The sequence below is a fragment of the Melopsittacus undulatus genome, chromosome 12, assembly GCF_012275295.1.
Source record: "Melopsittacus undulatus isolate bMelUnd1 chromosome 12, bMelUnd1.mat.Z, whole genome shotgun sequence".
Classification (NCBI taxonomy): Eukaryota; Metazoa; Chordata; class Aves; order Psittaciformes; family Psittaculidae; genus Melopsittacus; species Melopsittacus undulatus.
Window position 1 is genome coordinate 17,425,271 of NC_047538.1, and position 16,091 is coordinate 17,441,361.

At 39.1% G+C, this 16,091-nt stretch overlaps 1 protein-coding gene across 1 annotated transcript in view; it reads right to left on the reverse strand.

The window, feature by feature from the left end:
• ADGRD1 (adhesion G protein-coupled receptor D1) overlaps positions 1–16,091 on the reverse strand; it is a 143,510-nt gene that overhangs the window by 13,340 nt on the left and 114,079 nt on the right. The window contains exon 22 of the mRNA XM_031047898.2: positions 12,675–12,766. Within this exon, the coding sequence (XP_030903758.2) occupies positions 12,675–12,766 (92 nt within the window). The remainder of the gene's footprint in view (positions 1–12,674; positions 12,767–16,091) is intronic.

A 16,091-nucleotide genomic window follows, 5' to 3' on the forward strand; every position in this document is an offset into this window, starting at 1 on the left:
ACATTTTTGGATGCTAATTTTCTCACTGCAGTGCTGCTGAGACAGCATCCTCTGCCACTTGATGTCCAAGGTTACAGCTAATTTTCCACTGAACTTTGCCATTGAGTCATCAAAGAAAATAAGAGCTTATTCTCACAGTAGAAGAATGTTCCACATCCAGCCAAGGAGTGTGAATATTTGGGTTTGGATGAGGCCATACAGTACCTGCACCAAGAGGCTCTGTACCACAGGATACTCAGCTATTCATTCCCAAGAGACACCCAATAGCTTCCCTGTTCTGAGTTGTCTACATTAAAAGGTAACTGGCAACTTTTGCTAGTGAATAGTCTTGTTGCATATTTGCGCTTTAATCATCAAAATGTCGTGTGATTCTCTGCTTCCTTTCATGCTCTGCTTCCACTGAAGGATCACTTGAACCTCGGGAACAGCCCCATGTAACTGAGTATGTTTTCTCTTTTCCCATAGCAACCTCCAAAAGAACATGCAGTATAAACATTTCCAGTTAGACAATCACTTCAGCTCTGCTGAGGATCATCATAGGTGAGCAATGAGACAATCCATTTGTGTACAATCATTTGCAATAACTTCACAATCAGTGGTACATTTCTTTAACGTGCAGGTAGACCAAAGGGTTGGCTGTTTGCTGCAGTCACATGTTACACTTCTTGTAATCCCCAAAAATGTGGCTGCTGGAAAAGTTTTGGGGAGACTTGGGTAAGGAGTGACAGAACAGATTTCCCAGTGGTTGGTGCTGATGATCATGGCCAGAAGCCAAAATAATCAAATTCTCAGAAAGCCATGTGGAAAATTAAAGCAGTTTAAAAGGAAAAGAATAAGCCCTGATCCTTCCAATAGAGAAGGTTTATGAATTTCTTGCACACAAATGGTTCCCTTCCCAATTTCGTGCAGTGTTTGACTCTTAAAAGCTGGTTTTGGAGTTACCTTAAAGGAAGTAAGAGAAGGAAAAAAACTAGAAAATTATACCCACTTCCTCTTAATTCTTTGTTTTAAAAAGAAAATAAAATTGCAATGTTCTAATGCATCAGGTCTTTTCATATAGCATGCTATTACCAAGGGGCAGTTTGTTTCCAAAGGTGGAAATGTCCTCTTTTCAGTTTGCATCTTACAGAGAAAGCACCCAAGGAGAGAGCAGCATTTTTTTCCTCACAAGCAGACAACAAAAACTAGGCAGGAAGATTTGGTTTATATGTACATAGTAGCCATGAGCTAGTCCTGGTTTGGAAAAGGTCATGGTATTATTTATGTTTTATTTATTAACCATAAAGTTAGTTATAGGAACAACATATTAATAGGATAATCTAACCTTGGCTCCTCTGGACACTCTGCATATGTGAAAACAGATGTTCCTTCAGCTCCCCCCTTCTCCTAACAGGGACCTAGTGCCTAGCTCTGTGTTGGACTCAGCCCAGGAGAAGGAATTTGTTACAACAGCTTATTCCCAGAAAACTCATTACCTGTTTCTTCCAAGGACAAGGCAATGGAAATGTCCCAGAGGGCTAGATCCTGCCTGTGGGTGCCAGATGGACCAGGATAGATGTCATCTACTTCTTTTTTCCAACATTTGCACCTAATTATTTCTTCCAATAGAGTCTCCATTGTTTTCAAAGCTCTCAATGCAGGACTTCTTCCATCTCATGACAACTTTCTATGTAGACTGTCCCTAAGTATATTGTCAGTGCGAGGCATTAAACTACATTAGCCCAACACTTACTATTTTTAACTGGCTAAATCTCTGCAAGTCATCTTGAAACAATGTACTCAAAATTAGTCTTATCGCACCATTTACAACCATCTAAATCTTTCTTATAGTTATTATATCATGCGGTGAAAATCTGTGTTTTCCTGGCAGTAAACTAAGATGACAGACAGAGGGATAGTCAAATTACAGATGTTATGAAAAGGACCTCATAGTGTTCATTTACCCTTACAGAGCAAGGGATCTGAGGAAATAAATCACATGACTGGAATACTGATATGAAAGGACACAGCTTGTTCAGAATGGACATGCAGGGAAAAATAAAGGGTATAGCGAAAATGAAGACCTGCTCAGAGAGCCAGAAACTATAGACAGAGAGACTTTTCAACATGCTCTGTATAAAAATAGGGGCAAAGGAAGCAGGAATTATATGGCAGCACACATTTACTTTGGCTTTTCAAACCAGGAGGCTAATGAGGGTGGGGCCTTTTTTCCCCTAAACATCTCAAGAGCTGTCCAAAGCGCAGGATTAGGAGTTAGCAGAGAGACATGCCTGGGAAGACTGAGAAAAAACAGCCTCAAAGAGATGGGCTTATTAGAAATCAGTAGGTCTGGCTCTTAGCTTGAAGTCAGGGGGGCTCATAGTTTAATTTAGGATGATGAAGTAACAACCACATCAATCCATACACAACATTTCTGTGGAATAACATTTACCCTCCAAGGAGATGAACTCTGAAAATGATCTCTTGACCTAGAAAGTCTCAGTGACCCTTCATTATTCAACGTTACCAAGAGAAAGATCATTCTCCCATTTCCATGGCAACGGTACTAGTGAACAGCAAAAGCTATCAAGGTCAGGCATATAAACTGAGAAAGAAAAGTAATTTTCTGTGTAATGGTTCATATGAGCTTTAACTGCAGTAGTGGCAAATAAATAGCCATATACTTGCTTGATCACCTGTCTCAAATGTACATAAGGGGAAAAAAAAAGAATTGCTGAAGTACAACAATCACTGCTTTGCTGTCTCGTCTGACACCTGCTCTAGTGACTGCTGCTTTGGAGAGGAATGCAGACTGCAGGAAAGCATTCAGCTATGCAGTACTGTAATATGAGGAACCTGATTTCTTATTAAGCCAGCATTAAAGAAACTGGTCAACATACGGCTTTATCATGTTGATCAAAGTTCAGGTCGTAACTGCAGAAAAGCTCAGAAAAGTTAAAGAAGTCGGAATTCCTGCCTTCTCCCAAAGACCTGCTGCACATGGAAAACATGAAAAAATCTTATTACCTCCCTACTAACCTGTTCACAGCATCCAGGTGCTGTCATGCTAGGCTCCGCTCCCCATCTCTTTTCTCTGTCACCCTTTGCAACAGCTGTGACGTCTCCAGGAGCAGGTTTGCAGGCTTTGGCCAGCTCCGGGGTACGGAGGCACATGGCCGATGGGGACCTGCCCCTGTGCCAGTACCAGTGGCTGAGGCTCTTAGGGGGAGCCATCTCAAGCGCTTTCTGTTATTAAGATGCTGTAGTACTGGGTACAGCTGCAGTTCCATATACATTTTGAAAATGAGAAATAGACTCTGTGGCCATTTCTCTTTAATTTCTGACCTAAGGATTTGCTGCTTCTATTGTTCTGTAAAGTGGGCTCAGACAAGAGCTCATGATAAGCTCCTTGATGTGGCTCCATACATATTTATGTCTTATTACTACTTGTTTTTTTGAACAAGTAATCTGAGTCATTCCTATCTCTGCTCATATGAGAACAGCCAAGGCTGCTTTGTTCTGTTGCTGTATTTGGGTATTCCCTAAGTTTTTAATATCTTTATTAAAATAAGGTAACTCATTTGGGAGGACAGCTGGAGAAGCTGTGTGGACTCCCTGGGGACAATAAACACAGCAGAGTTAGAGAACCTGGCTCTTCATGGGATGACTACAGCACCTTCCTTCAAAAATCTCACTATCATTGTCATGCTTTCAGTTACCATCTGACTTAACTCACTTTTTGATTATTTCTAATATTCCCTGAAAAAAGGGCTTTTTATTCAGTTTCTTTCACTAAAATGTTTCTGCCTCACATCTTTTTCAATTGAAAAGAATTGGGCATAATTTCCAATTTCTATTTCCAAACACTTGTAACATAGCTGCAGTTAAACACATTTTATTACTTACCTGAAGATAGTACATAAAAGTTAAAACGGATTTAGATTCTAAAGTAGGACATTTGCTTCATTGTAATTACCTGTATTTTTCATTTATTTAATTTTATTTTGAGAGCATGCTGTCAGGAAAATACATAAATCACCCTTAGCTAAGAGCTCTGTCAGGCTGAGGAGTGATTTACAGGGATGCTTAGAGCTCTGCACAAGGTGCATGTTTAAATAAGCATTTACTTTCTGCAATGCCATAACTGTAATATTTGTCTTATTATTCTGCATAAAGCTGACACAGAGTTCCAGGATTATAAATTGGACCAAGGATGTAAATGCAGCAGTTAGAGCAAACTCTTGAAGTTATTGCTGTTCACAGTGAACTGTACTATTTCATGATCAACACCCAGTATTTAATTGTTACCCTTGAATCAGGCATAAAGCTCTGACTCATGACACTGGACTTCTCCCTACCAGTACTTCCATGGCCTGAAATCTGGTCTATAATTAGGACATTTCTAAACCAAAATAATATGAACTTCAAAGCTCCTTTTCACAGCAGATTTTCAAAAGCTGAACCTTTCTGTTGCTATAATTCCAAACAGAAGACATGCTGTTCTTTAGACATGTTTGGGGGGGTGGGGGGGTGGTGTGACACTGCACCTGCATTGTTCCCATACATCACTATATCATATCACTAACAACATCTTTCATCCAACTCCTGAGTAATGGTGGCACCTTGTATACCATAAAAGACTCATCAGGAATGATTCAGCCTTTGGCATGGGGCCAGCAGAGAGTTCTGTTCTCATCAAATGCCATAATAAATCCTGATTTGACTTAAGGAGGTCCCATCTCAATGCAGTGCACCCAACAAGCTCCTACAGAGAGAAGCTTTCACCTGCATCCTTCAGGGACTGCTAGGGTGACATCAAGAAACTGAATAAGCACAGCATAGGGTTCTAGACACTGAAGGTAGGAAATAGCTGAAAGGTGGATTGATGTGTCCCTTACCCTCATAGCCTTCCCTTCTGTTACTGACTCCCTCATGCTAAAAGCAGTTTTATCACAGGGATTTAATAATCAAGTTTTAATCAACTTCATTCCTGCCTTCCTGACACTCCTGCCTAACAAACCTGCCTAAGTGTAACTAATGAGAAGTATTTTATCCTCATACTCAGAAAATCCAGCATCTCTTAAATACCATGTTTTCCTAGTATCTTTTGTACCTGTATGTTGCATCTTAGTGCCCTTCCTACCACAAGACAGAAATAGGCACATGAGTATCAGAGCCGCTTGTTCCTTTGAGCCCACAATCAACAGGCCCTGATCACACTGGAGTATTAAATCCTGTTTAAGGGGAAATGACAGAAAGCAATTGCCACAAAGGATGATTTTGTCTCAGAAGAAGACAACTATGAACAAAATGAGCTGTGCAGAGACTCACAATGTTATCTTTGCCAACTCAGCCACAAGACAGAATCTGTTGTCACTCCTGGCATCAGAATTAGCCCTGCAGACATTTGTGTGACCACTTCTGAAAGCCATTGAAAGAAAGAGAGACACTCAGCAGCTCTCCAGGTGATCACAACTCCATTGCTTTGCAACTCCCTTCCCACTACTGGAAGCTTAAGGATATTTGTGTTTTAAGCCTATTCCTGTTTGTCTTTTTTACTGTGGTTTTGCAGTAAATGCAGACATAGCAGCTACATTTTACATACTTTCAAACTTGTATTACTCCTTGCAAGATGTGCCTGAAATTCACTTGAATAATCACAACATGGCCTGAAGCCTTTCTCCAATGCTTTGTCTCTTAGCATCTGTGGTAAAGAAAGCACTACACCATTACTGTCATTATTGTTGCTAAAAGATTAGCACTTCCTCATTAATACTCTCATTGGCAACATTCAGACCCATGTTATTTTTAGTCTAAAACTCTGAATCTAATAAAGAGATACCCAAATTGCGTTTGTATTTGTCATATTCAATGAGCCAAAATTTAATTAGATTGAAGACATTATCATTGGCAGAAGCACTTGAACTCACTAATTGTCATTGCTTAATACTTTAATTTTAATTATTTTCTTTACTGCCAGTCAGTTCTCCTCCTACCAAGAGTTTCCGTGAGATGCATCGCTCATGCTGTTTGAAGTCATGTTCAGTGAACACTCTTCCTTACAATTAGAAATTGTCAAGGAAAGGAATTGCTGGAAGCAGATTTGGCCTGTCACACTGCTCTCCTTCAGCAAATGGGAAAAGCTCTATTCCCCTTCAGCAGAGCACACAAAAGCAAGGGATTCCATTTATCTGAGGGTTATAGTCTAGCATTTGCCACCCAGAAAGGCACAGAAAGGATTTTCTAATGCTATGGATTTTAAATCCCCATAGACTTTCAAAAGAGTTTGAAGATTATAATAACCTGCTCCTCATCCCTCTTGGAAAGGGAAAAAAAAAAAAGAAGAAAAAGAAATTCTCTAGTGGTCTCACAAAGGGGTGAAGTTCAGCTGTGGAAGGAGATGATGGTATCTCCTTTGGCAGGAGAGCTCTTGTGAGAGCTTTGAACAAGTGCTGTGATTGACAAATGAGTTCTGTGACAATGAAGGGCTGCAGAGAATCCTTAGGAAGAGAAGTCCTTGGAAACCGAATGACACAAAACAGGAATGGACTCACAAGAACTAAACAACAAATACACAGGATCTTGCAGAATAATGCCTGATGGTGAAAGCACCGTAACCATCAGCACTACACACTAAGCTTAGAGGCGGGCAGCATGTTTATAAATACAGTGAAACAGTGATGCAGAGTCATGGCATGGAACAGATCATTGATTAAACGGATGAGCAATTTGCCACAGTACATTCAGTCTGCTGCAGGGATATAATAGATGGCTTTGCAAAGTGCTTTAGAATGGTCAATTACACGGTTAAACCATACAGATGTCTGGCATCAGGAGCTGCTGGAGGACAGCCCTATTGTATTTGTATCTGTCAAAGACAAAATCCTTCTGTACAGCTTGTTTTCAAATAACCAAAGTAAGGATGGGATTTGCATTACACCCAAATACTCTGCTTTCAGTTTCATGCTGAGTGGCTGATGCTATATTAAAAAATGCTGAACAGACTAACCCAAGATCTTACATAACTTGCTTGCCCTGCTGAGTTTTCCTTGCTCCTGTGCACTGCAGCTACTGCCATTTGTTCCGATTTTCAGTCATTAATTTAACTAAGCAGAAAAAATGTTTTTCCTTCACCTAATACAGAACTAAGAGGCTGTTTTATTATTTTACTGAGTGAAGATTAAGCTTTGGGGGATGAAGGAAATATAAATGAAAGAAAGAAGAATGGTAAAAAGCTAAAAACTATCTCTAATTTTGCTGTAATTGCTTTCTCTGTGGCTGCTGATGATAGCTATCACTGCTGGTTCATCAGCTTCCAAGTGTACACTTTAGAAAAAAGATGGAGGTTTTTCCAACTCATTGGGCCATTTCAGAGCAAGCAATGAGAAAGTATTCAGTAAGACTTGGACTTGGCAATTTAGTCAAGAAAATTAACGAGACTGTCTCTTCTAGACAATATAATGCAAAAGTGACCTTGGCTGGGAACGTGCAGTGGTGTGGCCAGAGTGGTATCTGTTTCTAGACTAAAACTGCTATTCCTGCAGCAGAGATGTGCTTTGCATTTCTCCCTCTCATGATTAACATTAGTCTTCATGCAAAACTAAGATCTTTGAAATGTATTACTATACTTTAACCCTTGTAATCCAGAAGATGCGTAACTCACGTAATCAAACAACTACCTGTGATAGACTCAATCGGGGAAGAGCTCTCCCCATGGGAAATGAAATGTGCACATTTCCAAAACACTGTCAGCATTGGATATCTTTTCTCACTGTGACAGAGAATAACTTCCCAGCTAAACATAGCAATGGACTTTAAAGGAGTAAAGCAGCAAGACAAAAGCTCTGTGAGTCCCAATAAGAGTTAATGAATGCACTGAGTTCAATTAAGACTTTACATGCAGCAGAAATAAGTAAGAAAAATAATTCAAATGGTCCATAACTGAGATATGTAATCATGTGCCTTTTCAAGCACATGAGCAATTCCATTAATCTGCTTTACTTGCATTAGAGAAACTACTCATACACATAAACTCAAATATATGTTTAATTGTTTCCCTAACAGAAGAATGGCTAATGCAACTAAACTTTGTATGCGTGCACTTAAATGTTTCAAGACACTTGATTCAGCATTTTATAAGCTAAAACATTTAAATTTGCTTTTGGTGGAAAATCTGTTCCCTGGATGCAAAACATTCTCAGAAAGCAGCATTTGAATTGTTACACAAAAGTGTTTTGCTGAGAGTCAATAGCTGATCATCTAATAAAAGGTTTTAATATAATCAATCACAACCAAGTGAAAGCGCTTGTGTTCAGTATGCTGCAAAAACAATACAAAAAAAGTGTTCTTAAACAAAATCAAGTAATAAATAGGAGCTAATACCAGTTCTTTGCTCAGATCTTAACAGTAAACTGCACTTGCAGAATAAAATTTCAGAGACTAAAAAAGTGACTGTTTTCACACACATGCAAAAATTCCTTCACCAACAAGTACTTACTGTTCGGATTGTCACAAGACTCTGTTATGCATTTATAATCATCTCTGATCACGCACTGATTATTAATTGTATTAATTTTGCCTTAAATTACTGGGTGTTTTGCAGCTTATTAACCATATAAACTTAACTCTTATGCTGCTTCTTGAATTAATACCATATTTTATTTTGGGGATGCTGTTATTCTTTACTCTGAACAAACAGACATGTCCACACCAGTATCTCTGAAACTAGAACAAAATCTCCAGCAAGATGCTGTCTGAGATCTCCTCTGTGACAAGCAATGCCTGAACCTGATGAGGTCAGGCAGTTGATAACACACTGCACTTTATTCCGGGTGAAATGTAAATAGGGAAGATAAATAAAAATTAATTATATGATGAAAAAAAATGAATTTTGTTCACAGCTTCCTTTTCTGTTTTGGCTTTTAAACATGAAGTTTGACAGATGCGGCCTTCAAAGCAGAGCACTGGCTCACCCTGATGCATATTCTGTAGTCACATTTGAGTCAGCATTTGACAGGACCTGCTGCCATATGGAAAATCAGGAACAATTACTCTAAATAATTACATCAGTTTATTGCTGTCTGTTGCCAAGAGAAACAAGTCCTGTTGGTAATATCCACTTGTGTTGCCAAGTAACTTAATCTTGAGGGAAACTAAATATGCTCCAGTACTAGCACTTCTCTAACAATAAATATCCTTTCTAACTGATATCATCATGGCTCATAACTGCATCTTTGTCCTGGTAATTTCCTAAGGTAATCTCTGGTAAGTTATGGGTTGATGACCTCAGAGGTACAAGTTATCACATCTGCCTTGAGATGTGCTTGGAGATGGTATCCAAGTACAAATAGGGCAGTCTAGGCTTCCTTCCCTAGTGTCTGGGGAGAAAATGGAACTTTTAAGGCAAGTGAGATTTAACAGACTGAATGAACTGCATGGCGGAAAGCAGAAGGTTTTGTATTGATGATGAGTCCCAGTGGAGATGGTGTTGGCTTTACTAAGCTCTGGAGCTAGAGAGGACAAATCCAGGTTAGGTGCTGTCCCACCCAGGCTGCCAGCAGAAAGGGAAGCCAGTCCTGGTTAGCATGTTTAAACTTTTCCTTTGGCAGCAAAGCCTGGCCAGAGTGAGCCTGATGATGAGCCTGTTCTGTAAAACCTGTAGGCTGGCATTTTCAGACTACAATGCTGTTTGTCTTTGAACTCAGCACAGCTGCAAGTGTGAGTGAGGCCTCTTACTCGGGAGCTTAAGGCAGACAGGAATATTGGCTGGAGTTACCAAAGGAAGACAAACTGGTCCTGGCACCTCCCTCACGCTCCTGCCACAGGCACTTGCACTGTTCTTCAGCCAGTCCTGCTACGCCTTTCAGTTCATCATCACTCATAAACTTCGAAACCCTGCTGTTTAAGTGCTGTCATCCAAATTGTTACAGACAGCAACTTACTGTTTCTCATTGTGCTTTCCATTTAAATTTCATTCCAGACAGAAAAGACAGCACCAGAATCCCTCTTTTTGTCCCTCTCAAGTTTATTGTGTTGAGCAGGCTTCCCCTCCTCAGCTGCTCACACTGCAATTCTCGTTTTCTGTCTGGCTTTCTGAAGCCATTGAACACAGCCCTAAAGAAACCACTTCTGCTTTATGCACCACTGCCCCACAGCAAACAACTGCAACAAGGTGACAAGTGCTTTCTTGTCTCACTAAAGTCACTATGTGCCATTTTAATTCAACTGTTTCTAAAAAGTGCTTGATAAATTCTAACATATTGTAGCTTCCCCATAGCTAATACCAGGAACAGCACTATTCAGATGGATGCCTGACAGGCCCTTTATTTAAGGCTTATATTACACAAAGCACTTTGCAGTCTTAAGTGATTCCTCCCTAATCCAATTGAACTTGTTGATTCAAAACCTACCCTGCAGTCCCTGCTGACGGTGACATGACACAAACTACAGGGCTTGTTGTGATTTTCTGTTTTCTCTGTGCTGTCACTGTTAAGTTTGGCTGTGCTTATCCACTCTCACATGTTGACAGCCTCTAATCAACATCTAGGATCCTGTGGTGGTTGGGAGTATGGGGTGTTTTTCACTATAAAAACCTTGTCCCATGCAACTGTCAGAACAGAACCCTCTTTTTTTTTTTTGTTCTTTTTTTGGGAAAAGGTACCCCAGACAGAATGATTTCACAATGCACATGTAAACTTCCCACCTGTATGAGGAATGCTTATGGCAAGAAAATGAATTCCAGTGTTACAAAGGCCTTCTATTTATCTTTTTTCTAACAGACCAACTTTGTCCATGACATCCTCTACATGAAACCCTTCATTCATCATGCCTCACCACTATGTTGGATCAGGCTATAAACTCTCTGATTTGGACAGCTCTTTATGCCCTTCTCATTTCAGATTTCTTCTGAGGACCCCTTTCTATAATGAGATCTACAGAAGAAGAGTATGTTCTGCTGTATTATATTGTTTACCTTCAGTTATATTTTATTGAATTAATTCTGTGAGTAAAACTGTTCTATCAGAGCAAATTAACCACTGAATGGGTCCAGATGTATCTTCCCACTGATTATCATTTTTCTCTATTTTTTTAGGTCAAAACCTTAATCTGTATTTTAAAAACTAACTGGCACAAGGAGCATTTCCAACCAGGGTGCTTGGAGAAGTCACATTTTCAGTACAGAGCTCCGGCACTCCAAATCTATAGTGATAATATTTGAACTAAGAACATATACTCCTGATTAAATGGATTTCATCTTACTCCTAGACCAACCACTCTTAAACTGTTTTACTTACATACATACACATAGTTTTCTTTGAAAAAATGAATATGTATTAGTGTGCAGGTTACAGCATGCATTGAATCAATTATTCATAATAGAAATAAGGAAATATTTAAGTACATAGAGAAATCTGTGTAGCTCCTATTGTACTTATGGAGGTTGTTCCTTTGTCTTCTCAATTCTAATAGTGTATACAAATTGGCATTGACAATATACGGTTATTTGCTTCCTAAGGGGCTAATTTCCTTTGTGTTTCTGAAGGTCACAGGGACTCAGCCAAACCTGAAACTATCATTTTAATTCCCAGTCTTTTTGTTTCAGTACAATGTAATTAGCTTATAGATTTTTGTGTAGACTTATTTACTGGTTTTCTTTTCCTGTTCGGTAAGTTTACATTAACTAAATTAACTTAAATTAGGTAACTGTCAACAATAGTTAAAACTTCATGGCATTTTAAAAATTACATAAGTAATCCAAGCATAAAAATTATCCTTTACGATAGCATTTCAGAGCAGTGGCACCAAATCCTTACCATACAATAGCCTGTGACTCAGAATCATTAAACACATCATCACATTTTCCTTCTGCCTAAGTTACATATTCCTTGAGTTATATAAAATATCCTTTTTTCCTTTTTATATTTGGACTAAAGCATCTTTAGAAGATAACAAAATACAAAACGGAATATTCAGCATCTTACTTTATAATCAGTGTATAAAATTATGTCTTGATACATATGCAACTCTGTGGCTTTTAGAAATCAGAATTTTCCCTTTTGTATATGCACACAATGACATGTCTGTCTTATGTTTCCCCTCTAGCCTTGCTAGTATTTTAAAGATGATACACTCTCAGTGAAGCCATCATCCCAAGAAGCCCAAAGCACCTTGATATAGAGACCCACTTGAATTTAAGCACACATTTAAATCCAGGATAAGTCTGTGCGCTTTTCAGTACCCAGAGAGTCATAAAGATAAGCATATGCCTAATTTTTATGCTGAAAGAGGGCTAGAAGCAAGGTTTATCCTCTGAAGGAGCAGAATATTTGCAATACCCAGTACAGATTAATGATGCTCTGTGAGATTTATCTTTGAATACAGCAGGAAGACGGAATCCTCCATTAACAAAAGGACAGACCATGAATCAACAAATGCTGGTAACTGTAATAAGCAAAAAAACACTTTAGCTCATGGTGAACCACAGGTTTCATCCTGTGTTGCCTTTGGCTTTCAGAGAATATAGATTAACTGGCTGCACTGAAGAGAATGACATGCTGTCTTTAACATTACTTGCCTTTTACTGAAGAGGATAGATATCAGTGTTCTGGGAGAACTCCATGCTACATGTCTGGATGATACAGCATTGCTAGTGTGAAATTACTAGTTATAATATAATTTGAATGAGAAAAACTTACTTGAAGGCATTGGCATCTCCATGGACCTTGTAGTTGTCTGCACTGATTCTTGAAATAACTCTTGTGACAGCAATGAGAATACCAATATTGACCTGAAGAAGAAGGAACAAGACCTGGTTAGGACAGTAAGTATCGACAGTGTCAGAGGTGCAAACTGCCCTCAGAATGTATTGTACAAATACAACAGGAAATAGGAACTCTGTGATGTTGTGTTGATTTGGCAAAAGAAGTTTCCAACTTTGGACTGGCAAAGCTTGGCTCTTTCTTGTCAGTGGATTTCCCTCTTCCTGCAGGGGGTTGTTTCTGCTTGTGCTTTCTTTCCTTCAGGAACAGTCCTTGCCTGTCTAGGGTAAGGCTAGATTGATAGATTGCTTCACAGCTAAAGAAGTGCTCAGCATCACTACTGTACAAATAAATACCTTAACAGTCTACCACCAGCTGACAAATCGGACAGAAACTTCAGTGAGCAGGGGCAAGTGTCTGCATGCTCTTTGGTTTTGTGTTTGCATGTGGACAGACTTTAGAAAGCACTTCCCAGTCAGCAATTCCTGTTTCTTACCGAAGTCTGTTTGCAATTTAAGCACAAGATTATTGTAAAAAAGCAACGAGGAAAATATGTTAAACCTGAACTCTGCTCTTCAAAAGCTCTGCTCTGCTCTTTTTGATGTCAGGTCCAGCAGAAACATCAACGAAATGAAAAAACTCCCACCAGAAAAGTAGGAAATCTTAAAAAGACTAAGGCTGAAAATATCTAACAAAAGAGAGTTTGCTCTGGCATCACAGGTGAATAAAGAAGAAAATCTTTACCACTTAAAGGAAATGTGACAAAGATTGTCTTGCTGTGCAAGGACCTTGGGTTTAAAGCAAAAAAGGGGAGAAAACGTGAAGGTGCAAGATGCACTTTCCCCTTCCTGTCTGAAGTTACACATCCTCTGCAAAGCTGAGATTTAGCATCAAGTTAAGAACAAGGGTAGACAAAACTATGCTGAACTAAAGAACAAAAAGAGAAGATTTAAAATAGTGCTGTTGCTCAGTTAAAATTCAATCCCCATATCCTATTTTGACACGTATATTGTAATTCTGAGAAAGAGAGGGTGAGTTACAAAATGCCTGATAGCAATGGTTTCATTGGTATGTTTCAGCTCTGACCACTCTTAATTTTAGATTTCTAAGGGCAGATCACCTGTGTAAAGTAGGAGCATAGCTGTGATAGTTCATTTCTGCCACAGCTTTTTAGCCTGTTCAAAGAATACCCTGTGGAACTTGACAGCCTTTCAATTACAAGTGTACTTGTTCAGTCAGCTTTACAGAGATGAATGAGAGGCGAGATCAATGGCCTTGGGATCATTTTCCCTATTCCCACCAAATCATATTTCGTAAATAACTTTCGTAAATTTATTGAGGTGGTAACGAGCATTTTTGAGAAACCCATTTATATGCTAAATATGCACATTGACTGAAGCAGCAAATGAGGAACCTGACCAAGTTGAACTCTCTCTTCTCTCTCTTCTCCAAACTGTCCAATTTTCTGACACATTGACCAAATGATCATAATCATTACTCCAGCTTTCATGGGAATTACACAGAAAATGCCTCTCTACACCCTTAACTTCTTTCCTGACATACTCTCTTTCAGCAGCCTTTTCTATTCTTTTATCCAGAGTATCAGTCACTTTATTAGTCCCATTTTGACACCTCCTTGTGGGTGTCTCACTGACAGTTGAAGTTCAGCCTGGCACAGTCCAGGACCCCTTTGTCTGATGACTGCAAACACTCCTGCCAGCTTCACTAAACCCTAATGCTTTCTTCCATTCCCAATTCTTTTTATATACTCCTAGATTTTGCTTTCTGCATAGCATTTTTTAAAATATACAGGTTATGACTAAATAATATACATTAAGATACTCTTCCCCAAAAGTGAAGCCTCATTCTTCAACTTCTAAATTTCCTACATCTCACAAAAGCCAGTGAAATTTGTGAATGATCAGCACCAACACCTGAACACTCAGCATCTTGTAAATTCTCACTGTACTGGACATGAAACCTAAAATCTGGTCATGAAAACAGCACAAGCAGGATAGTCCTAAAGGAGAGAAAACTTTGATGGTTTTCTAAAGCACAAAATGTTCAGCATTTCTGGCTGAATTTTAGTTTCTTCATATAAAAGAAATTAAATTGAAAGTTAATTTCCTAGGTATTCTGCAAGTCCTGAAGTGGAAATATAAAAAGGCCTGGAGTTTCTCTTGTGCAGTCAGTGTTAATACGGGTCTTTCCAGGGAGCATAAGTAATACATTTAAAGATGAGAAGGAAACATTGTGCTCCCACTGCCGATAAAAACCAATGTACTTGTAAAATTAGCAAGGAACCATTACAATCCAGTTCCCAAGTTCTATAGTTAGATTTCCTGAACTACTTAAAAATTTTGGCTTAGGTATTTTAAGAAACCACAGTTATCCCATCCAGCCTAAACAAAGAGATTAGCTACAAATGTCTGTCTTTGTTAATGTTTCACTAAGTAAAGCATGGAGGTATTTCCACTGCTCTTATTAATGGGAAACCAAAACACCGCCACTGAATTGTTCTTCCAGTGATTTTTTTTGGCATCTGATGTAAATACTTTGCCAGTGATTTGAATGGGAGAATGCTTAGTTGATGAAACACCCATTGTGCTTTAACCAGTATCAGAATGTTCAAACTAGAAGAATATAAACATTTAGATAAGGAAACTATAAACAGCTTCTGTCTCTTACTCTTCTGAAAGCCCACATTACCTGACAGTTGCTATGCCTAAATTACACAGGAACTTAAGAACACTTTTGCTTGCAGGTACTGGCCACACTCTACTTACAAAAAAAACTAGCTCAGAACATCACTGCTTGTTTCCCAACTCACAGGATTTCTTTCAAGGCAGCTTATCCAACCCCAGCCCCTTGCAGATCTCTGTGAGATCAGCAAGAGCTGCCAGTTCCCTTACTGCTGGCTTGATCCAAAGCCCACCAGTGCCCATGGAAAGATCCCAATGACATCAGGGAGCTCGGGCTTACTCTAGTGACAGCTTCATATGACTGAAAATTGTCAGATCAGGAAGAGAGTTAAAGAGGTAAAAAGGACCTCTTCCCTCATCAAAATGTTGACAGACCAGATACAGTGAGACAGATTCCTTCCTCACTTTGGTTTTTGTTTTTTTTGCAAGGGTTTCAACCTAGATTTCCTCCAAGTCTCATGAGATTTTTGTTTCTTCTTTAGTACAGTACAGAAATCCCATGTATAAAACCCTCTGATGTGGTGTGTTGCATCCTAGCCAAGAAAAGGCTTGGCAGCACAAAGGAGCTATAAACAAGAATAAAACATATTGCCTTAATTAAATCCATTGACCAGCTTTCCTCTAAAACCACAACTGTTTTAGGCTCCACTTC